This window comes from Citrus clementina, unplaced genomic scaffold (genome assembly GCF_000493195.1).
Source record: "Citrus clementina cultivar Clemenules unplaced genomic scaffold, Citrus_clementina_v1.0 scaffold_3, whole genome shotgun sequence".
Lineage (NCBI taxonomy): Eukaryota > Viridiplantae > Streptophyta > Magnoliopsida > Sapindales > Rutaceae > Citrus > Citrus x clementina.
Genome location: NW_006262339.1, coordinates 49,501,650 through 49,526,487, shown reverse-complemented (window position 1 = coordinate 49,526,487; position 24,838 = coordinate 49,501,650). Strand labels below are relative to the sequence as shown.

The 24,838-nt window shown below is 34.9% G+C and overlaps 4 protein-coding genes across 5 annotated transcripts; 2 read left to right on the top strand and 2 right to left on the bottom strand.

The window, feature by feature from the left end:
• The first annotated feature begins 1,158 nt into the window (after positions 1-1,158).
• LOC18047142 (glyoxylate/hydroxypyruvate reductase HPR3) lies at positions 1,159-2,911 on the top strand. Its single transcript, XM_006445142.2, has 2 exons — positions 1,159-1,816; positions 2,254-2,911. The coding sequence occupies exons 1-2, from the start codon at positions 1,343-1,345 to the stop codon at positions 2,773-2,775; spliced, it is 996 nt and encodes a 331-aa protein (XP_006445205.1). The 5' UTR covers positions 1,159-1,342; the 3' UTR covers positions 2,776-2,911.
• A 3,184-nt stretch (positions 2,912-6,095) lies between these two features.
• LOC18047141 (gibberellin 20 oxidase 1-D) lies at positions 6,096-7,694 on the top strand. The gene is made up of 3 exons (XM_006445141.2): positions 6,096-6,712; positions 6,952-7,273; positions 7,382-7,694. Exons 1-3 carry the CDS (start codon positions 6,183-6,185, stop codon positions 7,646-7,648), a joined length of 1,119 nt encoding a protein of 372 aa, XP_006445204.2. The 5' UTR covers positions 6,096-6,182; the 3' UTR covers positions 7,649-7,694.
• Positions 7,695-11,812: 4,118 nt separating this feature from the next.
• LOC18046728 (polygalacturonate 4-alpha-galacturonosyltransferase) lies at positions 11,813-16,705 on the bottom strand. 2 transcript variants are annotated; one of them, XM_006445140.2, is made up of 11 exons: positions 16,295-16,703; positions 16,023-16,186; positions 15,598-15,632; positions 15,433-15,492; positions 15,179-15,313; positions 14,691-14,757; positions 14,565-14,611; positions 14,113-14,447; positions 13,629-13,986; positions 12,818-13,405; positions 11,813-12,621 (listed from the first exon to the last, which is right to left on the bottom strand). In XM_006445140.2, exons 2-11 carry the CDS (start codon positions 16,171-16,173, stop codon positions 12,346-12,348), a joined length of 2,052 nt encoding a protein of 683 aa, XP_006445203.1. In that variant the 5' UTR covers positions 16,174-16,186; positions 16,295-16,703; the 3' UTR covers positions 11,813-12,345. The 2 variants fall into 2 exon arrangements, with proteins under 2 accessions (XP_006445203.1, XP_024044419.1); XM_024188651.1 differs by lacking the exon at positions 14,691-14,757 and having other exon boundaries at positions 14,565-14,648; positions 16,295-16,705.
• A 1,285-nt stretch (positions 16,706-17,990) lies between these two features.
• Positions 17,991-20,715, bottom strand: LOC18046727 (histone deacetylase complex subunit SAP18). The gene is made up of 6 exons (XM_006445139.2): positions 20,524-20,715; positions 20,199-20,231; positions 19,330-19,440; positions 19,128-19,223; positions 18,396-18,470; positions 17,991-18,307 (listed from the first exon to the last, which is right to left on the bottom strand). The coding sequence occupies exons 1-6, from the start codon at positions 20,644-20,646 to the stop codon at positions 18,275-18,277; spliced, it is 471 nt and encodes a 156-aa protein (XP_006445202.1). The 5' UTR covers positions 20,647-20,715; the 3' UTR covers positions 17,991-18,274.
• Positions 20,716-24,838: the final 4,123 nt, after the last annotated feature.

Genomic DNA, 24,838 nt, shown 5'->3' with positions numbered 1-24,838 from the left:
TCTTGATTGTTTTCTCAAGGGTGACCAAATAGAAACTTGTCAAGAAACAGAGCCTGCAAATTTGTTTTACTACACTAATTTCGACACACTAATTCCGGAGTGGATGCTTCCCGTGTTCCAGAGCTGATGGTATCATAGGAGCGCAATGAGAAACAATGCAGTGCAAGAATAATTGACCAACAACACTTATTCATTTTGCAGGCATTTCACAACTTCGGACCCAAAATGGGTCGTGCATTCAAACATAGAAAGTTTACCTAAAAGTTAAAAAGACGAGCATTTATGAGAATTTAATTGGCTTATAATGATTAAAACTAAGAATTGTGTTTCTAACAAATGTTACCAATAAATATTATCAAGTAAGGATCCAATTTTAATTATTTCTTAATGGTAGGTGGCATTTAGGAAAAGGGTAAACTTCAATTTTCATGGGATAGAAAGATAATTCTCAATTTTTATTAGCACTTATTTAATCACATCAACTCTTATCAAAATTTTTGTTGTTATTTGGTTGGTTTTTTTAATAGAGATTTTGAAGCTTAAATAAGCTAATCTGCCTCTACTAACAAAAGTTTAATTTTTGGGTTTTTAAGAGTAAGGTTAAAAAATTTTTTAATGTTAAAATACCTAAAATATCCTTTATTTATTTAATAATCTTATTTTATTATTTTCATAATGTAATTTTAAAATGTTTGTCTATTAAAGTAATTTTATAATTTTTAATAAAATCTCTCATTGACAACCAAATATATTTTAGGTATCACATGAAAAATTATATCAAATGAAATCTTAAAATATGAAAATCTCAATTTATTTAATTTTCATTTAAAAGATGACGGTAAGTAGAGTAGGTATTGATAATATTTTAAGTAAAAACTCTACTTGATAATTTTTTCTTTTTTCGATCTTCTTAATAGTATGAGTAAATTGATGTTTTTAAATTTTTAACAATCGATTAAAAATTGTCATTTTAAGGTGGTGGTATATTAAAGTTTGGGCAAATGCTATGTTACAATTAATGTAACATACACACTCAGCAACAACCACACAAATTATGTGGGCCTATTATTTGTGTGGTTGTTGTTGAGTGTGTATGTTACATTAATTGTAACAGAGGAGCTCCCTAAAGTTTGTCCTTCAGAAAATGATGACGCGCGCACTGATGTTTGCCAATCCATAATTCCATATTCTATGGTTCAGCTGGACAAGAATCTATGGATTATCTTTTCTCCCTCTATGTGTAAAGGGGTTGCTGCAAATTTAATAACCAACTTTACTTTCCCATTCTATATATAAATTTCCAGAGTTAAATGATCGAATTTCTAAGAGAAAAAAAAAATCAATGGAAATTCATGAAGAACACAGGGATCACCAATCACAACACTTGCCACGAGTCCTTGTTATTAAACCTCCACCACCATTAACGCTATTTGGTGACAAGTTCATTTCGAGGAGTTTCCAACTCTTGAAAGCGTACGAATCGTCACTCTCACTCGAGCAATTCTTGATTAGCCACGCGCATTCAATTGAAGCCATTCTATGCTCCGGTGATTCTCCAGTCACGCTGGACATTCTCAGGCTGCTGCCAAAATTGCGGCTCGTCGTCACTGCCAGCGCGGGCGTCAACCACATCCACATGCCCGAGTGCCGCCGTCGTGGGATTGCTGTTGCTAATGCCGGGAGCATTTTCTCTGACGACGCTGCAGATGCCGCAGTGGGGTTGTTGATTGATGTTTGGAGAAAGATTTCTTCCGCTGACAGGTTTCTGAGACAAGGGCTTTGGTCTAAGATTGGGGACTATCCTCTTGGTTCTAAGGTCATCCCCGCTCTCTTAATTTACTCAATCTTTAACATTTTGTGAAGTATAAATGAGTCGTTACATTAATTGTTGGTAAATATTAGTTGTTAAAAACTAAAAACTCAACCAAACGGTTGTGGGTCAGTTTGCGGTGTAGGTTGGGTAAGTGGGAAGGGCTCTCGGGTTCGATTCCCTCTAAACATACCATTTAGGAGGGCTAAAGAGGCTTAACTGTGATTAGACCACAAATCCGAATTAATCGGGCTCAATGCGGTCGCCGGAAATCGGGTGGTTTAAACCAAAAAAAATAAAAATAAAAACTCACACTAAGCTGTTGCACATCCAAAATTAAGCAGACAATTTCGTGTGCATTTAGGCTTCCTTGCGACACTTTTAATGATTTTAGTCTTAGATGGTAGTCTCATTGAATTGTTACGCAAGATATAAACTTTCAGTTGGGAGGCAAGCGAGTTGGGATTGTCGGACTGGGAAACATTGGCTTACAAGTTGCTAAAAGGCTGCAAGCATTTGGCTGCAATGTGCTATACAATTCAAGGAGCAAGAAGCCAGTACCATACGCCTTCTATTCAAATGTTTGTGAACTAGCAGCTAATAGTGATGCCCTCATCATTTGTTGTGCGCTAACTGATCAAACACGCCGCATGATTAACAGAGAAGTGATGCTGGCATTGGGGAAGGAAGGCATAATTGTTAATGTCGGACGCGGGGCTGTTATTGACGAGAATGAAATGGTCAGATGTTTAGTGCGTGGAGAGATTGCAGGTGCTGGTTTGGATGTGTTCGAGAATGAGCCTTATGTTCCCAAAGAGCTACTTGAATTGGATAATGTTGTGCTGCAACCACATCGAGCTGTTTTTACCTCCGAATGTTTCGTGGATTTATGTGAACTCGCTGTGGGGAATTTGGAAGCTCTCTTCTCAAATCAACCGCTGCTTTCTCCAGTCACCGCTGAATGAATGTATTATGATCCCATTCTCAGGTTTGTTTGTACTAAGTACTCTGTTGTTACACATTGGAGTTGTTTACACCTTGCAGACACGTCTTGGACTTTTTGGTTCCCTTTAAAGGGCTGCCAGAAATGGTCTCATGGGATGGGCCTCTGTTTTTTTAAGTAGAATTTTTGTTCAAGCATCTCCAGCGCCCAATTTAAAAATTATGGGAAAGTCATTATTAAGATTAATAGCAATAGGACTTAGCAGCACAGCTTTTGAATCTCTTCCCTGCAGTAGCTGTTGACCAACCTGATCCAACACATGAGACACAGTTTGGAGATATATATATATATATATATATTCGCTATAAATCTTAAATGGAATCGATGCCTCGCAAAAAACACATGCAGTTAATTTTTGTTTTCTGCTCGATCGATTTGTAGCTTCCATGTGGTCTATTTGAAGGGGTATTTTTTTAAGAGAAAAGAAGCCGTATATCATGTACGATGGTAACTGGGGTTTGTTATGCAGATAATTTCATCAATTAATCACTAAATAGAGAGTACGTGGGTAGCTACACCAATGTAATTGATTCAATTAATATTAGTCTTAGTCTTGGATAAAAAAATCATGATTTTGATCGTAAAGGGACGTTTATATTTATTTTTGCTATTTGAAATTTTAAAGAACTTTGTGGAAACCGTCGGTGGTCTAATTTTTGTTGCTTCTTTCGTTCTATATTTGCACGCACGACACGAGGTTCGTTATTATATATATATATATGGGTCCTTCTATCTTACATGCATGTAAGATACATTCTTCTCACATGAATGGTATATGGGTCCCACACATGCACTATTCATGTGAGGGGAATGTATCTTACATGCATGTAAGATAGAAGGACCCTTACATGCATGTAAGATAGGGTTTACCATATATATATGGATAAAACTGTAACATATGGTAATCATCTTTTTGTACGTTTATGGGGAGGTGTAAAATGGAACGGATGGAAAAATTAAAAAAAAAATCAATATTATTCTGTTTACTTCTGAATGCTTCTATCAGTGAACAGAATCCTTATCCAATTAGCATTAATCTCTCTCTTTATTTTGATTTAAAAAAAAAAAAAAAACTAAAACAAAGCCAAAACCGATCTTTTACAACCAAACCAGATAAGCAATGTGTTGCCCACCCACATGGGATGAAAATGATGCGTGGGAGGTCCTCACTCTTGTGTGAATTGTTGGTTTCATGACTCATTTGGCATGCATCGTCATCAATCAAGATCATTTAACGACATGATCAGTCTGTGTCAAGTGAGGTCCTCAATAATTTCCTGATGACATTTGTATTTTGAAAATTTACCTCAAAATAATAATAAGATACGTAGCCCTACTCTCTCTCATATTATAAATGTAAGTAGAGTGGGTGCTCCTGATGTGTCCGAAATGTGTTCTGCCTTCTGAAAGAAAGAAAAAAAACAAAAAAAACAAAACAAAACAACATAATATTGGTTGCTCAATTTTTATTTGTCTATTTGTTTGATTGAACGGTTCCAGCTATTCGATATGCACAAAATATGATCTCTCTTCGGACCTTGTTAAGTTACAAACAATAACTTACCCTCTTTTTTGGCTGTCGCCCATTTCCATTCAGAAAACTATGTCCATCAATTTGATAGGACCGACGGTCAAGAGTCTCGTTTTAAGTATTTTCTGACACAAGTAAAGTTCTAATGAGTTTGAAAAATGAGAGGAGATTTTGGTCATATAATTGGAAAAGGAGAACTAATCTAATTAAGTAAAATATTAATGAACAGTCAAGTCGAAAGTCAAGTAGTGAGTCGCAAACTTCACATTAACGAGTGTAGCAGTTCAAGTTTTCATATGGGAACTCAGCTTTCCTCCTCCAATTTTGTAATTGAGTGAAGTTAAATTTTTCATAGAACGTGGAATATGTACTCCTTTGATAATGAGGGTGGTATTTTCAGCTGTGTGATAAGTGATTTGATTTAAGGTAGTTTTTTTTTTTAAAAAAAAAAATTATCGTACATATCTTTAGCATTCTAATTATAATGCATACATATCATTATTTTTAAAAAAAAAAAAAAAGAAAGAAAGGAAGGAAAAAAAAAAAAGGGTCATCGATCGTCAACGAAATGGTAAGTAATTAGCAAATAGAAAAATTATACGAACTAAAATTGGGAGTGAATGCGATCCACCGAATGGAGAAATAAATGTTGGAAACATACTGAAACCTGACCTAAATTCTTGGCCATCGATCAAACTGTAAACCTAACTCATCATGTACTGAATTGGCCAAGAAAAGAAAATTGCGACAGACCTTTCTCAAATATAAATTTTTTGCTCTAAATGTTCAAACTTCACCGCATGCTTCATACTTGGAGTGATGAAGACAGGCAAGACCACAGCGAGCTCAAGCACATGCCTACCCAAAATCAAAGAAACCACACCACCGCTGTTTGTTGATCGAAGTTAATTTAGGAGCTTACTTACTTGAGTTTCATCGAAACTCTACAGAGCAACTTTTACCACCATTTAATTAAAATCAAAAGAAAAAATTACTAGTTGCATTTTATATATTTTAATTTATTTAATTTTTTTTTAAAAATAGAAAATTTGTGCAGAGGGCTTAGCCCATTGCTCACACTTCTGAAAGAGGAAAATTTCTAGAATACCTCAGATGTACTACAACCAATTAATGCATGCATGACATGTATAATTGAATTTAATACAATCACTACTTGCATGATAGTAATTCAAAATAAATACACACATGTCATGGCATCATTGCTTGTTGTATGGGTGATATGGTACCTCATATATATTCTAAAATGACCAATAACATGGTATTCAAATGCTACGGCAAGATCGTGTAAGCACTTTTTTTATTTTTTATGATAAGCATGTAAACTTAGAAATTACAATAACTAACAAAGTAAATCATGCTAAGTTAATTTTAAATAATTATTTAAAACGAACCCAACAAATAAAAATCACTCTCAGAATATAATTGGTGGATGGGCTGGCATCCAAGAAAAGAGAACCTTAATCCTGATAGGGCGCCTCTTCACTCGTCTTAAAACCAACTCAAAAAACAAAACTATTGTACTGCCCTGTGCATGTGTGCATATATCTATATACACGTGCGAGTAATTACTATAGGCGTCGGGCGACAAACTATAGTCCTATAAATGTGAAAAAGGAATGACGCAGCAGTGAAACAAGATTCCAATATATATGTTCAACTTTCCCCATGAACGGCCTTGGCTTTTCTTTTCTCTTTTGTCAGATATAAGCTTCTTTTTTTAAATAATAATAATAATTTAACTTGGTTTAATTAACTGTCTCATACATAATAAATACCCATCTATCTATTACAATCTATCTATCTAGCTAGCTCGATCTATGTCAATGGATTGTTACAATTCAAGCATATTGCCAACTCAAGAGCAACTATTAGTTTTTGATGCATCGGTTCTTCAATTTCAATCCACCATACCTTCACAATTCATATGGCCCGACGGCGAGAAGCCAAGCCTTGAGCTGCCTGAACTAGTGATTCCTCCTATTGACTTGTGCAGTTTCCTCTCCGGAGATCCTTTTGAAGTTGATAAAATATGCCAGCTTGTGGATGAGGCATGCAAGAAACACGGGTTCTTTTTAGTTGTAAACCATGGTGTTGATTCGATGCTTATAAAGAAAGCTCATAAGTATATGGATTCTTTCTTTGCCACGCAACTCTCTAAGAAGCAAAAGGCTCAGAGAAAAATTGGAGATCACTGTGGATATTCAAGTAGTTTCACTGGGAGGTTTTCCAATAAGCTTCCCTGGAAAGAAACACTGACCTTTCGTTATCGTGCTAATGACGAGAACTCTTCAACCGTCGTCGAAGATTATTTCTTCAACGTAATGGGTCAAGATTTCAGGCAATTCGGGTAACATATATATATATATATATATATATATATACACTTATAAATAGCTGAACCATTAATTGTTATATATATTTACTAGATGATGATAATTGAAAAAATACACATATGGAAGCAAATTAATTAAACACGGCTATAGCTATAAATGTATCATATATAAGCATGCATGGAAATAAATTAAATAAAAGTATAGCATGAAATTAATTTTTTCTTTTTCTTTTTTCTTTTTTGTGGGTGTGTAGGAAAGTGTATCAAGAGTATTGTGAAGCCATGAGCAGTCTCTCACTCGGGATCATGGAGCTGTTAGGAATGAGTCTAGGAGTTGGCAGAGCACATTTCAGAGAATTCTTCCAAGGACATGATTCGATAATGAGATTGAATTACTACCCACCGTGCCAAAAACCTAACTTGACTCTAGGAACTGGACCCCACTGTGACCCAACATCGTTAACAATTCTTCATCAAGATCAAGTGGGTGGCCTTCAAGTGTATGTGGACGAACAATGGCAATCTGTTAGCCCTAACCCAGACGCTTTTGTTGTCAACATTGGCGATACATTCATGGTAATTATTATAGTTAATTTTCATATATTCAGTTAACTATAGGTTTATTAAATAATAAAATTGTAATTTGAGCTTGAATTTATTAATCATATTTAGTTGACATTTCAGGCTCTATCAAATGGCATTTACAAGAGTTGCTTGCACAGAGCGGCGGTTAATAATACAACTGTTAGGAAATCACTTGCTTTCTTTTTATGTCCAAAGATGGACAAGGTGGTGACACCTCCGAACAACTTGGTCAATGCTAACAATCCAAGGATATATCCCGACTTCACATGGCACAATTTGCTCCATTTTACACAAAACTATTTTCGAGCCGACGTGAAAACCCTCAACGCATTCTCTGCTTGGCTTCAACAGCATGTCAATATTTAAGAGGGTGAATAGGAAATTTAAGATGATGATGACGATCAGGAATTAATGGAAGAAGTTTTTTTTTTTTTTTTTTAATTTTTTTATCTTCTGTTTTTGTTGTGGAAGGGAGAGAGGAATTAATTAAGCAAAAGGTGGCTAGCTTCTAGATTGGAACTACAACAAGGGGCAACAGAAACACCAAAAAGAGAGGCCAGTTTCTGTAATTAGCTAATAGCCGGTTAGCGTTGGAGGGATATATATATATATATATATATATATATATTTTTTTTTTTTGTGAAAACTCCGAGAGCAAAAGCTCAAAAGACGAAAGTACTAATGTAATATAAATATGAAGTACTAAGTTGTGGGGGGTAAAGAGCTCTCTTATTTTAATGTTCTTATGTTAATACAAGATGGTGGTGATACATGTTGTACATTTGTTTTCGGCATCACCAATTGTTTGGTTGCTCTTTGTTTACGTACTCCGTACATATCTGCATGTAAAGTCATTGGATTCCCGACTGGAGAGAGTTAAATGTATGTGATAAACATTGATAATTTATCAAACCATGTGTGTGTGTGTGTGTGTGTGTGTATTCGGGAGTCCCGGATTGCATCACTGTCAATCCAACGGCCCCTGGTGGTTTTTTTATTTTTTTTACTCCTCTCTTTGGCTGCACATACTGGCACCCATCATGTGCAGCAGGGCAGTCTTATATATGTAAGTGTGTCCAAAGAATTGTTTTTCTGGTGTGAAACCAGTTGGTTCCGTAGTTTTAGAATTCTGCTGATCCCAAGCACTCCATCTCCATGATTGCATATGAAAGTATAGAAAGTAAGTAAAGCAGAAAAGACATAACCAAAAAAGCTGTGTGAAATAAGTGAATTTATCAGGTTGAGGCATGATTGATAAGATTTAGATTGAAAAGAAGAGAAGCGAGAGTCGCTCACAAATGCTAAATTGGGGAGCAGAAGCCACTCGCTTCACTAAGGGCAAGGAGCAAAAACGACTCAATTTCAAATTAAGGAGAGCATCCAGCCCTTTATTATATTATATTATATTATTATATTAATTATTAGTATTAGCGAGTTGTTCATCTCCACAAAAGTTAAATAGCATGATTTTATTCATTGGATGGTGGTGCTAGATGGAGTTAAGAAAATTACAATCTCGAGAGCAGATTTTTTTTTTTTTTAAATACAAATATGTTGTTAAGTTGTTTAATTTAATAGTTTATTAAAAAAATTTACATGAAAAAAAATAAAAAAAAAAAACGTCCGCATTATATATATATATATATATATAGTTAATAAAAATCAACCAAGGATTGAGTAACTACAATCTAGAAGACCATCTAACAAATATTTGATATGACGCGCGTGGGGACATTACTATATAGAGTTGAGCAGAGTTTCTTCCACATGCAAAGTTTAAGAGGTATGACGTAGAGCGATCTCCCAATGACTCATCAATATATACGTGTCTTACAGTTTTTGATCAATAATACATATTTGTGTATTTATAAGAACCAAATGGTCACCAAGGTCGGCTAAATCAACACTGTTGTAGCGGAGGGTGTTCTTTGCAATTTTCTTTTTTTTTTTTAGGTTTTGTTTTTTTCATGATAAAGGGAGCACTAATATGCATGTCTCATGCACTAATTAGTAATTCTACAAACTAAAGCGAATTCTTTTCTAGAGAGAGCAGGTGGACACTTGCTTAAATTGATAAACTAAACCGCTTACAAACTCTAATGAAACGCATGCATGAACGATCTGATCAATTTTTTTTTTTGGACAATAGTTGCCATATAAATTAAAGAAGATAATAGAGGTATAAAAGCAAGAAAAAGTAAGGGCTACTCATTATTCCAAACCTCCTTTTAACTTTTAAAAATCCCATTAGGCCATCACCATTATATTTATTCAGCTGAGTGGATTTCATTCTAGCACTTCCCCAGACCCCAGTAGCCAACATCGCATTGAATCCTCATCCCCGTCAAAAATAGAAACTGATGCTGAGGCAACGCGCAGGCGTAGCTGGGTGCATGTGGTGCGTAAAGAGCCCACGTCACCCTTCTACAAGGGAATACCTTATGACTATGTGACCCCTGGTTATACACGTACACTATTCTCTCTCTCTCTCTCTCTCTCTCTCTCATCATCCTACCTTTTATCTTTTGGACAACTCAATTATACTTTTCCGTTATCATTAGCGTTGGAACTGGCGTCCACATGGGCAAAGCCGACCCACATGAAAAATTATTTTTCTACTATCCATAGGTCTATTAAATTGAATTCAGAAGAGTTATGAGAAGAATGAGAAGACTTTTATTTTATTTCTACAACATTTCTACATAATTATAAATACAGTTACATGGCTGTGAAATTTACGTAAGAAAGAAACTAAATATGAGTATTGTGTAGAGGCGGTGGGCTCTTGCTTCACTGCATGAAACAAGACGATGCATCTTTCACTAGCGTATGCAATTGAATTGGTGAAAACGCAAACAACAAATTATTTGCATAAAAGAACGCAGGCATTGATAAGGACACATAACTTGCGTACATCATTTTGGCACCCAATTAATCAGCCCTGACATAGGGCTATTTCTATTTATCATTTTTCATTAAAAGGAAAACCATTCATCTTTGTTGGTTAGCTACGACCAGTTTACAGTGAACAATAGATGTTAGTGCACGTGGTTCCACTACACCATCGATGGCCGCGAGCATATAAAATATATATTTAACTATGACGGGAAGATTCTCAAGACAGATCCGGTGATCGAGTCATCAAATCAAACAAAATAATGGGGGGCAAAGAAAGAACTAGATTCTCAAGTTGTTTGATGGATACATCTTTATTCGGGTTCGGGATTACAATTTTGATGCAATTGAAGATTATACTTATGATCCCGATTTTGATTCTCAAACTCTGGGAACAATTGAGAGAAAACATGCTGGTTCATGGACGAAGGCAATAGGCGTAGGCCGAATCACACCGCATCCAAAATCCACGTAAAGGTCACCGCATCCAAAATCCATGTTCCGACTTCTACAACGGAATTTTTCAAGAAATAAAGAATAGAAAGTGGGTCAACGCTCGAGACTAGGAGACGTAACGTGTATTTTCCCATTGATAATCATTTGTGGGTAGCTGGTTTAAAAATACTTTCTGTCTATGTAGTGCTGCTGCTGCTGCTTTAGGGACTCTTTGACACTTGGAAGCTTGCTAGAGCTAGAGCTATAAGGTAGCTTCATTTACCCAGTCCCAAACCGAGATATTGTTTCAACTCGTTTTTTTTTTTTTTTTTCACTTAAAAAACACAATTCTAAAAAATAGAATAAGGTTTTTTTTTTTTCCTTTCTTTTGACATAAGACACAAATGATTCTGAAAGCCCATATCCCATGATCCCATCCTTTGACCGAATATGTTTTCGTCTTGCCAGGTCTTGAGTAAGCTTCTTCATTTCCGCAAATAAAAATAAACTCTCTATTATAATGGCTCATGGACTCAATCCGTCAGCTGAACAACTTAGTTTAAGATCATCCAATACATCAAGATCCAATAGGCCCGCGGTAATTACATGACATCCACAACAACGATAAGACAGCGCTTCAAAAAAGTCCATATCTTTAAGTCCACAAAGGCACAAAAAGCGTGAAAAACAACAAACTTAACCACTTTTGGGTTGATGATGATGATGTAGCATATAACTTAAACAACGGCCCTCACTATACACATTATTCATGTGCTAGCAAAAGCGTTTATTCTGGAAATAGAATCGTGAATACCACCTAAATTATTTAGCAATATCCTTGGTTTTTACACTAGTTTCACTGTGCTCGGTTGATTGCAATTTACGCAACAAACCTTCACAGTATAGTGGTCACAACTTTGTGACCCCGACCACTAGCATAAACTGGCATACCGAATCAAAATATAAGCAAACAAGGAATGAAAAATCTCTGGTAAAACATCCATCAGGTATTAACTTTATGTGAGAAAATTCATAATTGAGATTAAGCCACAAAAGAAAAAGCTCAGCATCTAATATTATTCTTGGATCCTTTACATGAACATAACCTAGAAACCACTTGTGCAAAATAAATCTCTAGCCAGATTAAGGCAGGTCATATAAAAGACAGTATGGTGGGATATTTACAGAGAACATGGAGCAGAAAAAATGGAAAATACATTCCTTTGAAAGCAGTTGGATAATACAACCAACAAGCAGTCAGTACACTGTAAATACTGCTGAAAGATAGCAAGTCCTTGATCTAATAAAGAACCAATACATTACATTCTCTAAAGCAAAACTTCTTCAAAGAATACAGAAATTCACATTTATAGGAGGTTTACTACTATTTCCTGTCCAAATTTGAACTTAGCTCCCACAATTTTTTTTAAAAAAAAAATTAATAAAAAAATAAACCACAAAAAAGGGAAAAATTTTAAATAAAAAAAAAAACCACAAGGGAGGCTACAAGTCGTCAACATAGAATTTGTTATCTTGTTTCCGTTGGTGAGCAATGGTGGGAACAAATTTAATGAATTACAAAGAACGGCAAAAAGAAGTGGAATGAAGAGAAGGAACGTGCAGCATAAAAAATTGGACCCATTACGTCTCATGTATTAAACCACACAAACTAACCCATTAGCAGTGAGAGAGAGAGGTAGAATTTCGTTGTACCTTAATGCCCATGATCAGATTTATTCATTTAGATTGCAATTCCGGAGGTAGGGATGATCATACTTAATGTATTTGGTCCAGTATGACCGATACTTAGTCATAGCCAACTCCAGCCATGGTTTCATGTTGCCATTATAGTGGACAACTGCTGCATTTTCTATCTCTGACCGATCAACACTAGGATTGTAACCCAATCCAAGCACGTGCCATGACTTCTCAAGTGGATGTGTCAGATTGTAAAATGTAATCAGCCCTGGAGGCAATGTGCCAAGCTTCCACAGTGTCCTATCTTCATTCTGAGATTAAAAACGAAGAAACAGAAAAATAAGAACATAAGAAGATACTAATTGCTCATCCATGTGTAGCATGTTTAAACTCAAAAGACAAATGCAAAGGCCAAACTAATTCTTCCCGTAGCAGTTGAATCATCAAATTATGTGGTTGTATAAATGGCTATATGTGTAAGCGAAAAAGATACAAGATTCTACCGACCATGTTCTGCCACTTGTGATAGATGCCAGTTATATCCTTCTTTTTCCACTCCTTCAGATCAAACATATTCATCCCATATGCCCACCCACAAGCATTTGGATCAAAGCTTCGTGCAATATGAGGATTGGTAAAGTTAAGATACTTGTCAAAACGATGAAAGCTTTCACCACAGGTTTCCACCGCCCCATTCACTTTTCCTTGAAGATCCACAGACCATAATCTGGTTAAGTCTTTTTGGACAACAATATCATCATCAAGAAACAGGATCTTGTTCAACTTAGGATAGACCTGTGGGAGATAGAACCTCAAGTGATTAAGCATTGAAAGATACTTCGGATTCCTATACTTCAGATTCGAAGCACCAGAAGAGAGAGTGGTTGGATGGTCTGCCTTGAAATAATACTCTTTCATTGAAGCAGACTCAAGCTGCCGCAGAACAGGGCAGTAGGATGAGTTAAGCCACTTAAATTCATCAACATTTTCAACATGAATAGCAGCCTTTCCGGGAGGATTCAAAAGAAACCACATATTCATTGCTCCAAAGTTAAGTTTATCAGTTACGAGATGGAATACGTGCTTTGAGGAATCCTGCAATATCATCAAGAGGCATATTCTTGTCAAGATTGCATCTAAGGTCAGTTTAAAAGGCTACTTCTTAATTTCCATTAAAGGCACATAAACTATGCCCAATAGTTTGAGAGCTCGGGATGAAATGACCTTTAAGCAAATGATAAAACGCAACAAATCAAGGATGTACTCACTAATGGAGAGCATTAAGACAACAGTGCAACAGGATAAGCAGTCTACATACCTTGGCATTCATGATAGTGGAGTTGACAACAACCGATGCAGCCAACACATTATCGGAGAACAGGGCGTAATGATACAGATTTGGATTCTCCAAATTCTCACTTCCAGGGAATTTTCTCTTCTCTGGAGGAAGAAGATAGTATTCAATGGTCAAGCGCATGGACATGCAATGGATTCCATTTGGAATTGTTTTGGCTGCCAACTGACTTAGGAATGTGCTCTGTTTCTTTAAGCTCCTAACTTGCTCATCTGCTGTTTGAAGCATGGCTCTCAGCTTTCCGGTCACCAATTTGCAGTCGTATAATTGCTCTCTTGCTTTTGACAGAACCTGACCCATCAATTTGATTTTCTCGGGCACACTACAAAGGTAATACATGCAGAATAGAAAAAATTAAAAAAAAAGGATTTAATAGAACCAGAATGCATGAAAAATGCAAACTATATATAATACACAGTGAATGACACAAAATTTACAATGCAGCTACCTGTGATGCAAATCAGCATCAGCTGCTGTGTCTCCCAAAGCACGCTGACTCTCTTTGAGCCGGGATTGTAGTTCTTGCTGTAAGTCAGGCTTGTTCTTCATCTTTGCAATACTCAGATACACCCTTGCCATTATCATCTGATCCCGCATCAACCGTACAGTAGAATCAGAGTTGTCATTCTCGTTTTCTTTCCTCCATATGCTGTATTTTCCCAGGACAGCTGAGTCCACAGATTTGGAGCGTTCAATGGCTGCATTTTCAAGCTTCACAATTGCTTCATCATCTTGTTGTACCAAATCTGCTGCTCGCTTTTCACGCCTCCTCTCTCTCAATTGCTGTTCACAGAGATAAGTTTCACAATTCAGAAGAAATCATGGATAGCTTCAGATAGTAAAAAGGTTTAAGTGGCACATATGATTATTAAAGCAACATCAGATAGAAAGAACATCTACCCTTCGAAATTGCTTTGCAGGTGTATCAACCAATTGGGAACGGCCATCTGTGGGGGACAACCAGATCAGCATGCAAGCAAGAAACTATCAACAACGACATCAAATAGTCAAAAAGACAGATGTTACCAGCCAGAATATTGTCTCCTTTCCCCTTAGGAGCTTCTTTTTCGATACGTACAGCTTTTTGGTTTGGCTTTGAACACAATCACAATCCAATGACATCAGTGTGTTAGACCCATGAAAACTTATGTTAGGAGCAAATATAAAGGGACAGGGGCTGTTTAGTAATTTTAGGGGCAGGGGCAATTTAGTAACTTTATTATTAATTAGGGTTTAGCTATAAATAAGAGATTATGGAGTCATTTAGGGTTTATGTTGAGTTTTGTCTGGTATTAGGAACCATTAGGAGTTTTGGGAGAGATTGACCTACCTCTCGAATTGTAGGTCAAGATTGATTGTTTGTTTTCTTTTGATTTAATCAATAAAAGTCGGCCCTAATTTAGCCCTAAGTCCTATCACAGTGAGTAAGCAACATTAAGCAGATAAGACCTTTGCAACAAAAGTTGTACAATAACTAAATGCATACTCAACCAAAGCATCAAAGTCAAGCTAACCTCAGAAGTGGCATTGTTCTCTACAGAAGTCTCTGCTCCAACAAATTTCCATGAAGCAGACATGTTACTTTTCCTCAGAGAATCAAGACTTAAAGGGCCCAAATCGACTGTGCTGGCTGCGATAACATCAATGACCTAAACATTGGTTTAAACAAGTTGCGACAAAGTTAATCTAATTGATAATAGAAAAGTACAATTGCTGTAAGGTAATACAGATAGCTTGTAACTAAAACTCTTCAGCAACACACACTTACATCTTTCGATAGTAGGGATTTAATGTATCGCAGTGCCAGTCTTTCTCTCCAATGCACATTCTGCACCAGTCAACCAAATTTTTCCCTCGTATAAAATGAGTAACCAGAATCTCTTAATCCAAATAATAATGATTGAAAATAACATAAAATGTTGCAACAAGCTACCTGCTTGCTAGAACCACTTGGGATATCATTTTGATCTGGCACAAGTAACAACAATAATTTTTAAATAGAAAGAAGAGATAAATAAACTTCAAACGTGCACTGATAAAAATCTGATGCCAGATTACACAAGCAAAGTACAGAATTCTAGTCACTCAAGGAGTAAATATGGTGTTTTTAGATGCATAGTGTTGGCGTTCAGTAACAAGAAAAATATATATAGCATATACGGCCAAAAGGCAAAAAGCACCAATGCTATTAGTAAATTAGGATTTTCTAGAATGCAATGAAAACTAACAATAGGTCAGGTCTAAAAAGCAAGCAAAAACAATTCTCAGAAAACCTAAGAGCAAACGAATGTGACATAGAAGTTAGATCTGAAAATACACAATTAAATTGAAGTAATTAATTAATTAAAGAGAACTAACCAATCGAAGCGGAGGTGTAAAGCCCTCGGCCAACAAAGAAGATCAACGGCGCAAGAACTGAGAAGAAAATAACAAGTACAATAGGCAATCGAGATCCACCGCCTCTTTTCCTGTGGATGCCCATACCTGATAATCCCCGGCCCGACGCCATTGCCTTCCACAACCTAAAATCAGTTAATTAAAAGAGTAAAAACTAAAATTTAAAAAAAGGTGAAAAAGTGGGAAAGAGAGGGAGCATCTCAAAACGAGAGATTTTAGAGAATGAGACATACAGGTGGGTGAGTTAAGAGATCTTTCGAAATCGAGAGAAATTAGTGAGCAATTTCGCTAATAAGAGTTCATCGTCACAGCAAAGCATCAGATAATGACAGGAGTCCAAAAATGAGATTTGAGTAAGTGAAAGCGTGTAAATGAAGGAAAATGCAGGGACGAATGGAGTATGCCTGCTTTTATTTCAAAGCCGATTGTTTAAGAATCTGGAACCAGCAATGAACGCTAATCTTCGCTCTCGATCTCTCTCTGTTTTCTGTAATCTTCTTTTAATAATCTTGTGTTTCGTTTTCACTCTCGCTGTGTCTATCTCCCTGTTCTCCACCCCTGGCTGTTTCAGTTTCTTTATTTTACTGACGTTTCCCAACCGACAATTAGCGACGTCGTTCCACGCCCGGCTGGAAGCAGACTAAATTCTAATCATTATCGGGTTATTAGTTTTTTAATCGTCTTTATTCTCACCATTGTTATTAATTTTGGAAATGGCCAAAGAACTCCATGAAATTAATTAATCCTTCTTTTTGCCAGACAGTTAATCACATGTTTATTCCCTCACATTTTAGCTATTAAAACATTTTTCATGCAAAATCTTAGCAATGTTGTGAGGCGAATGTTAATTATAACAAGACTTACAATTTACTTTTACATAGAAAAGCAAATCCAAATTGAGTAATAATAGATATTTTAAATTTTTTATCATAAATTTTATTTTAAATAATATGTCATTCATTTATTCGTTAATAATTTTTTTATAAAATTTAAGTGAATCAATTATATTATATTTTAATGAATGACACATTATTTACAATAATTTTTTAAAATAAATTATTTAAAATTACTCATCAAAATTACATCGATTGAAGTATTTGAAGATTTTGTTATGCGATCATGAATTCAATAAAGATCATATACGCGGGGATTCAGATATGTTGCAACTGTGGTACAGTATCACAGTTACTTTCAACCATTGAATCCAACTAATATAACTATAAATTTAATAACTGATTATAACTGTAATATCATACCACATTTGCAACATAATTTTGCCCTATACGGGGTCGTGGAGCTTTTTGTTTCGTTTTCAAAACTGAAAAGTGACTGTCGCATGGCCACATACATGCCCATCGCTAATCGATGCCCGTTTCCGCTATCCACGGGCCTAGGGGTGACCCACTAACATGGTCTGTGCTGCAAGGTTCTAAAGATAAGGCCCACACCACATGTAAGAAAATAATCTTATAGAATCCCTCCATTCATTCATACAATTCAAAGGACATACAACCGGTTAAAACCATCGATAATTCTGTACTTCAAGACGGATCCATCAAAACCTCAAACACGGGGCAATACACTTACCATCCTCTGCCACAATTAAATCGGTATTGCTAAATTATATAAATATTTAACATCAACTCCAAGCTAACTCTTTTTATATGACTTAATTATTCTACGTAAAACAATTAAAGAATCACAACAATATAACTTTCACACCTATAAGTTATGTAGCTTTTTATTAATCGGCCTTGCTAATTTATATAAATATTTAACATCAACTCCAAGCTAATTCTTTTTATATGACTTAATTATTATATGCAAAACAATTAAAGAATCACAACAATATAACTTTTACACCTATAAGTTATGTAGCGCCTTTTTTCCCCTCATTTTCCTTCTTTTAAAAAGATAAGGACGTGGACAAACCCAAATTCAACTTGAGCTATTTACCCCTCCCAAGATTCCTAAACGACATTCTTGAATTCAATAAACTTCAAACATCACTGAATCTCTCTCAAAATTTCAACTAGGAAAAAAATATAAAAACAAAGCCAAATGGCACTGAGTGTTGATCATCACAAACACCTCAGGGCTGAAACAAAGAGTGAAATCATGCTAAAATATGACTAAGTTACATAACAGGCCCTTTCCCAAGTCTCAAATCTAGTCGTATCATAACCGATCTAAACAAATTACACAGTTAAACTTTATAGGATAGCCACATCCAAGTAATCTCCAATCTGCATACGAGGAACATTAAGTTAGAGATAAACAGAACAAAGTTCAAATTAATCAAGATCAACAGCAGATCAAAGCAGTTTGCTATACCTCAAAGCCAAGTTCAGCCAACATTTTGCCATCATCTAACTGCCTCCTACCTTCATAAGAGAAGGTCTTCCCCACCTTCATAAAAACAACGAAGAATTTAAAGCCAAGTAAAAATCCTTTTTTACTTGTCATTTACAAATTAATCAGTTAAATCAAATCATTACATCAACCATCTAATAAGCAATGACAAATATGCTCATATCCATCATATTTCAGCAACAATTCTACCCATGGCAAAATCCTTTGTTCATGTGCCTTGCTGAGCCAGTCCTATATTAAATAATAGTTTATATATAAATTATTGAATTAAAATGTTGATATTTAATCGTAAATTAAATACAAGTTAAAATAAATTATTGAATAAAATTTTATTATTGGTATCAAATTTGGCTTAAAATATGATATGAATTTAGTCCTATCTAAACCCGCAAAAAAATAGGGACTAAAAAGTCCCAAAATATCTAGACTAAAAGTTGGAGTAAATTATTAATCCGAACAGCCAAACATAGCCTTGGATTGGATAAATTTTCTTATCCTGAAAATTAGTCTAGCCCTGCTTTTATCCCGGCAGCCAAACGTAGCCTAAAAGAGCTAACTAATAGATCTTAACTTGAGCTGGCCTTCAACCATTTAACAGGATTAAACAAGCTATGCCATTGCTTCACAGACAGTTCAGTTCATTGCAGATTGATCATGTCCCAAATAAGAAACAGTGAGGGAAGAGTGACTAACCTCTCTCACCATAAAACGACCATTCTTATCGGGATAAACAAAAGCAAAAGAAAGCCTTGCATCCCTTCTTCTTGCAGCCGGTGCTACTTCTTTAACCTGTGATAGAGTATCAATCAACCATGCAGCCCAAGTGACAGATAATAAAAATATATGCATAATAGAATTCTAAAAAATAAAAAAGGAAATGCACTGTTCAACATACCAGATCAGTTAGTTCACGAAGAGTAGCATCCTTCCAAGTATAAATTTGAACCTCATCCTTGGGTTCCTTGCCTCTGACTGCAAAATCCTCCCTAGAATGGTGCCCCCCAATCTGCAGAACTTTCAATGGGTGAGTCATAGGGTACATATTTCACACTAAACACATGATTTCAGTTCACAGATAATGTTTAAAAGTACAAGGAAAACTTATAAAAATGGTCTTCGTTTCATAGGCTGTAGCTAGCGGCCAACAAGAAGGTGAACATAGACATATGCTCCAATCGATCATGGTGCCACAGATTCTAGAAATGGATAATGTGGAATTCAATGACCATTGAATGCTCACTGCTTTAACAAGCACACCAAGGCTGACTTGAAAAGCCATTATAAAAAGCCAAGAACCTTTTTAAACAATGAACTATTAATAGCAACAAGCACAACACATAACCTCTTTCATTTACACTTAGTGTTTCCTTTGAATACTACAAAACCTCTAGCAGTCAAACATCAAACTTTCTGCTATTATGCTACCTTGAGAATGATATACAAACCAGCTAGAAAATCTAATAAATAGACATCAGACATAAAATACAAAAGATAAAACTAGAGAAGAAATAAACCACAAATTAGAGCATCGAACTAATTAATCAAACACAGATCCAGATTCTTTCAAAGCATTGTAAAAGATATGGAAATATTGAATGCTGAATGCAAAGCAAGAGTTGTTGGGCAGGAAAAAGCATTGCTGAACATAGGAAAAGAAAATGAACCACTTGGCCGATGAGTCCAATTAAAGACAGGATGCCACTTGCAATATGAATTTGGGAGATGAACCCGTGGTAATGCATAAAGACATGACGCAGGACGTACCTTAGTGAAAACTCGAAGCAACAGAGGACAAGTCTGCATTGGAAAAGGGAAAGAGGATAAGAAAATGAAATCAATATGAATAGTTTCTCTCGCAACAGACAAAAAATATGGTCTTATTCCGACTCACTCAGTGACAGAACAACGTTGCAAGTAGTAATTAACACTTCAAATGATCTTAAAACTAAGTTGTAGGCTAAGAAATCCTAAAAGTTTCGAAAATGACACTATAAAAAAATTTAAAAAAATAATAAAATAAAGTATATAAAAGTCTTGAGTTGTGAAACCCTAAACTGTTAAAGTATGCAAAAGAAATTGGAAAACGAACCTTCTCGCGATCAACGGGCTCGAAGCGGGGGCGAGGAGGCGGTGGTGGAGGGCCCCTTCCAGAAGGATGTAATGGCCTGCTCCTGCCTGCTTGTCTTCTTTGCGCTTCTCCTACTCCCGCCATCCCTCTCTCAGGTCTCGAAGTTTTTTTTTTTTTTTAATTTTTTTTATTTTTAATACAATGTTTCTGCTAAGTCTTCTCATTTAGCTTGTAAATATAAAGAACCATTTTCGGAAGAAAATAATATTAAATAAATCCGAGTTAAGGCTTATGTATTTGGGCCTTATTGGGCTCAATTGGGCGAGCCCAGAATAACCTCTGCGGTAGTTAGATCAGACGCCTTCTCATATCTTTCATAATTCAATAAAAACAATAAACCATCTATCTTATCTTATGAGATGTGTCTATTTATCTCGTGATAAAACAATACGTGTTTTACATTAATGATTTTAAAAAATAAATTGTAAAAAAAGTTGTATGACTTATTACGTGTGTATTACATTTCTTGAAACATTTTATCATCACACTAGTCAATTTACAAGATGTCAAAACACTTTAAAATTCGTCTGTTTCACTGTTTATAAATGGTCATCACCATTTATAATAAAAAAAACTTTAAAATCAATTAAAACAATAAGAATTGAAATAGAGCAATAGAGCATAGAATTTTCTCTTTCATATTTAATTTTTCTAGTGCCATTTTGTCACTTTAATTTCTTATCATTTATATTATATTATTATTTACATCCATACTTAGGTCCCAAAATAATTCCACAACAATCTCACTTTTCTTAAACATAATAAAAATAATTTTCTTATAGACTTTTTTATTGGACATGTGAGAGTGAGTTGCTTTGATGCAAGTCATTCATCCCCTTATCCCTCTCTTACATCATGCTTTCACTCAAGAAGAAAGCATGTATTGAGCTTTTTGTCAACACGATATCTTTATTCTTTTCACTTTTTCTAAGCTATCTTCCACAACTTTTATATCTCACTCATAACTCCAACTATTAATATTCCAATTATATATAGTTGGTTCCCAAAATTAAATATACCAGAATTTGCATTTATATGCATAATTAAGCAAGTGTATTGACCAAAAGAATTCGTTATTTACCAAATTTAACTTTCTTAAGTAACTTTCTCAAGGAAAAAGTTTGCTTAGAAGTGAGGGTACCCTTAAGTAAAAAAAAAACAAATTGTATGGGGTTCTCCTACCTACTTCGCATGCTGAGCTGTAGGAGGACCCAATAATGCTTTGTTATGTGGCAGAATAGTAGGTTTACATGAAACCCACTAATTATTAAATATTAAATTAAGTGAGTTTCACTATAGGATCTATTATGATCCATTGTGAGACCCACTTCACTATTGCACTCTCCTACCAATTCAACATGTTAAGTTGATGGGATAGCCACCACAAAAGTTATTCTCACCCCAAGATTACAAAATAATTAGTTTCTAATCATTAGTGTGTGTGTGTGTGTATGTATGTATATATATATATCTAAAGGCTCTTCATCCCCGAAGGTGCTTGGGGATATATATATATATATATACCATTAATAGAAATCCTAAATCATTTTTTAATTAATATTTCCAAAATATTCTAGTGATTCAACACAATAAGCATTTATATGAGTATCATTTCTCAATTTAATCAGTTTCTAATCCTTCTTTTCTCCTTGTTGAAGTGAAAAAGATAACGTGTCTTTGTGCATAGAATAAAATTTTTCTCTATTCAACTATTTGGGAGTTAACTCTTTACTATTTGAAATATAATTTGAAGTTGAACTTTTAAATAATTTTCATCACAACGACTTGCGCTTAAATTCAAATGGTGTTGTTGGTAGACTTTACGTTACATCCTTGTTTGGTATTAATGTTGGATAGTTGTAACTTAAAATTTACAATACTAGAGTATTTGGTGAACATCTGTTACTATAGTTTAAAAGTTAAGTTGATTTGATATCATATTTATATGATAAAAAGCTTATAATATCATTTATATTCTTGTCAAAATTATCACTTTAAAATTATATTTACTGCACACTAATAATTTTTATCTTATAATTAAATTTTTTATTTTATAATAACTGTGACTGATTCCAAAAATGGCCTATAAGATAAATAAACGCATTCATTAGTCAATTGCTTCTTGAGGAACACCTTTAGGACCATTTGAAAGATAATTGAGAACTGGCGGCCCACCCCACATGAGCTGCAGTGCCACGCAAGGGCATTGGACCCGTTTCGTATGCATACAGAAGTTTCACTGACTATTGAGTATTGACTAACTACCTTCGGAAAAATTCAAGTGCTTATTATTTTGGCAAAAGAAACCAGAAGATAATTTCAATAAAGTTTTTGATTCCGTGTTCACACTTTGCTCCCTCTTTGTTGTTGCAAGGACACAAAGTCATCATGGTTAGGGGTAAAACTTTGAAAGCTCAGTTGATAGCGAATGCTGAGGCCACAAATGGAAAATGGCCATTAAAGAAGCTTACTCGGATCCATCAAGGCTTTCTAAAAATGGTGAGATTGAAACCAACACCCTTCTCGCATTGGACCATTAGATAATAATAATTGGTCATTATTCAAAGGTTAGCTGGACCACTCTAGAAAAATAGTTTCAAAATTGGAAATTATGGGCCCCTTATGACTATTCAATTTTCTTTACTTTTTTTTTTTTTTTAATTTTGAACGCTTTTCCCATTTTCCTTCTCACTGTAGTAATATTTTGGTAATGGGATTGGCGATTGAGGAGGTTTCACATGGTGGAAACAATTAGCATGTTTTGTGCCTCAATTGGAACTCCAATGGCGTACTATTGCCTTGAGCCCAAACTTGGGCAAGCAATATTTGATTTGGGCAGCATTCTCAACACAACATAAAACAAGAAATCAGGATTCGCTTAAAATTGCAATCTGACTTACTGACAGTTAATTGTTGCACACTAAGTTGATATATAATGCTATTAGTGATTAATTTTTCCCTCAAATTTGGTTTAATCTTATGGTACCTTAATATGGATTCTTAATTATCTGCTATTTTTTCTCAGGCTTTACTTAGCACCTAATAGAAACCGAGAGATCAGGTGAAGGTGGGCAAGTGGGCTGATCGATTCATTAATTGTAACAGATTATGAAGAAAAAGAAATTAATCATGCCCATTTGGTTTATTTCATCAAAGTTTTGAGTTGAATGTGATGGTTATTTCTTTTTTCTTTTTTCTTTTTTCATTCCAAATATTTTCAAGATAGTGTGATGGATACTTGATTCTTTTTACAGCAGTCATTTTCTATACATTAGCATTCAAAATCATCCTCTTTTATCTCTTTTTAATTACTGGAGATCGATTTAATTATAATTTAGAAAACAATAATTTTTAATTTTTTCTCAAGCTGCTTTCCTTGCATAAATAGAGCCATGAATGTATATGGTGCTTCAGGCTCACATTATTTCAAATGTGTTCTATTGCATTCCCAGTTTTTTAGAAAGAAAAAGGTTGAGTTGACAAATGTAACCCATAACTTAAGACATCAACAAAATATTTGAATAATACAAACGAAAAAAATAGTGCGATGAATTAATAGAGCCGGAAAACGTAAATGTGCCCATATGAACACCGTACTTCACCGTGTTTTGTTTAACTTTAACATTCGTATTTAACTTGCCATATTAACTCCCAAGTACATTAATTAATCTCTTTGAACTTCAGATCGTATCACAAATTAAATTGCTTTTTTTTTTAATCATGAATGAATGAAATTATATAAATTGCTTTATTGACTTCCGGTAGATCACGCTACTTACGCACTCTCCTTGAAAAGTGGGCGTAACATTGAATCATAATTCCAATTGCATTAATAGAGCGGCAAATTTCGGGCCGCAATAATTAATTATGGCTGTGGCTATATTGGAGTGAGCGTTAATTTAAGCCACACACTGCAAAATGATAAATAGTAAAAAGTTCATTATAACTCGTTATTTATTATTTATTACTTTACGTAGAGATTCGTGCTCTACCGTAGCTGAACTTCAACACCCATTAATTATAGGGTTATTGTCATTTTACTACTTCAAAAATTGTCAAATATTAAATGATTATAACAAATATTGTCTCATATCATTTTCTGACTATATCTTTATACAAATATCATTTTATTACTTTTTCGTTATAACAAATATCATTTTACTATTTTTCCGTTACAACCGTTAGTTGACTCGTTAGTTGACCAATTAGCTGACTAACAAAATACCAAATTTATCCTTCATGATTAAAAAAATAAGCTTCATTAAAAAAATAATAA

What these genes read in the sequence shown, in the direction of transcription:
- LOC18047142 (XM_006445142.2), top strand. Translation starts at nt 1,343, where the DNA reads ATGGAAATTCATGAAGAACACAGGGATCACCAATCACAACACTTGCCA. An exon ending in ACTATCCTCTTGGTTCTAAG is followed by an intron (nt 1,817 to 2,253) that starts GTCATCCCCGCT and finishes ATAAACTTTCAG; the next exon opens with TTGGGAGGCAAGCGAGTTGG.
- LOC18047141 (XM_006445141.2), top strand. Translation starts at nt 6,183, where the DNA reads ATGTCAATGGATTGTTACAATTCAAGCATATTGCCAACTCAAGAGCAA. An exon ending in CAAGATTTCAGGCAATTCGG is followed by an intron (nt 6,713 to 6,951) that starts GTAACATATATA and finishes GTGGGTGTGTAG; the next exon opens with GAAAGTGTATCAAGAGTATT. An exon ending in ACATTGGCGATACATTCATG is followed by an intron (nt 7,274 to 7,381) that starts GTAATTATTATA and finishes TTGACATTTCAG; the next exon opens with GCTCTATCAAATGGCATTTA.
- LOC18046728 (XM_006445140.2), bottom strand. Translation starts at nt 16,173, where the DNA reads ATGGCGTCGGGCCGGGGATTATCAGGTATGGGCATCCACAGGAAAAGA. An exon ending in TTACACCTCCGCTTCGATTG is followed by an intron (nt 15,633 to 16,022) that starts GTTAGTTCTCTT and finishes TACTTGTGCCAG; the next exon opens with ATCAAAATGATATCCCAAGT. An exon ending in GATGCTGATTTGCATCACAG is followed by an intron (nt 13,987 to 14,112) that starts GTAGCTGCATTG and finishes TTACCTTTGTAG; the next exon opens with TGTGCCCGAGAAAATCAAAT.
- LOC18046727 (XM_006445139.2), bottom strand. Translation starts at nt 20,646, where the DNA reads ATGGCGGGAGTAGGAGAAGCGCAAAGAAGACAAGCAGGCAGGAGCAGG. An exon ending in TTCGTGAACTAACTGATCTG is followed by an intron (nt 19,224 to 19,329) that starts GTATGTTGAACA and finishes ACTCTATCACAG; the next exon opens with GTTAAAGAAGTAGCACCGGC. An exon ending in GTCGTTTTATGGTGAGAGAG is followed by an intron (nt 18,471 to 19,127) that starts GTTAGTCACTCT and finishes GTTTTTATGAAG; the next exon opens with GTGGGGAAGACCTTCTCTTA.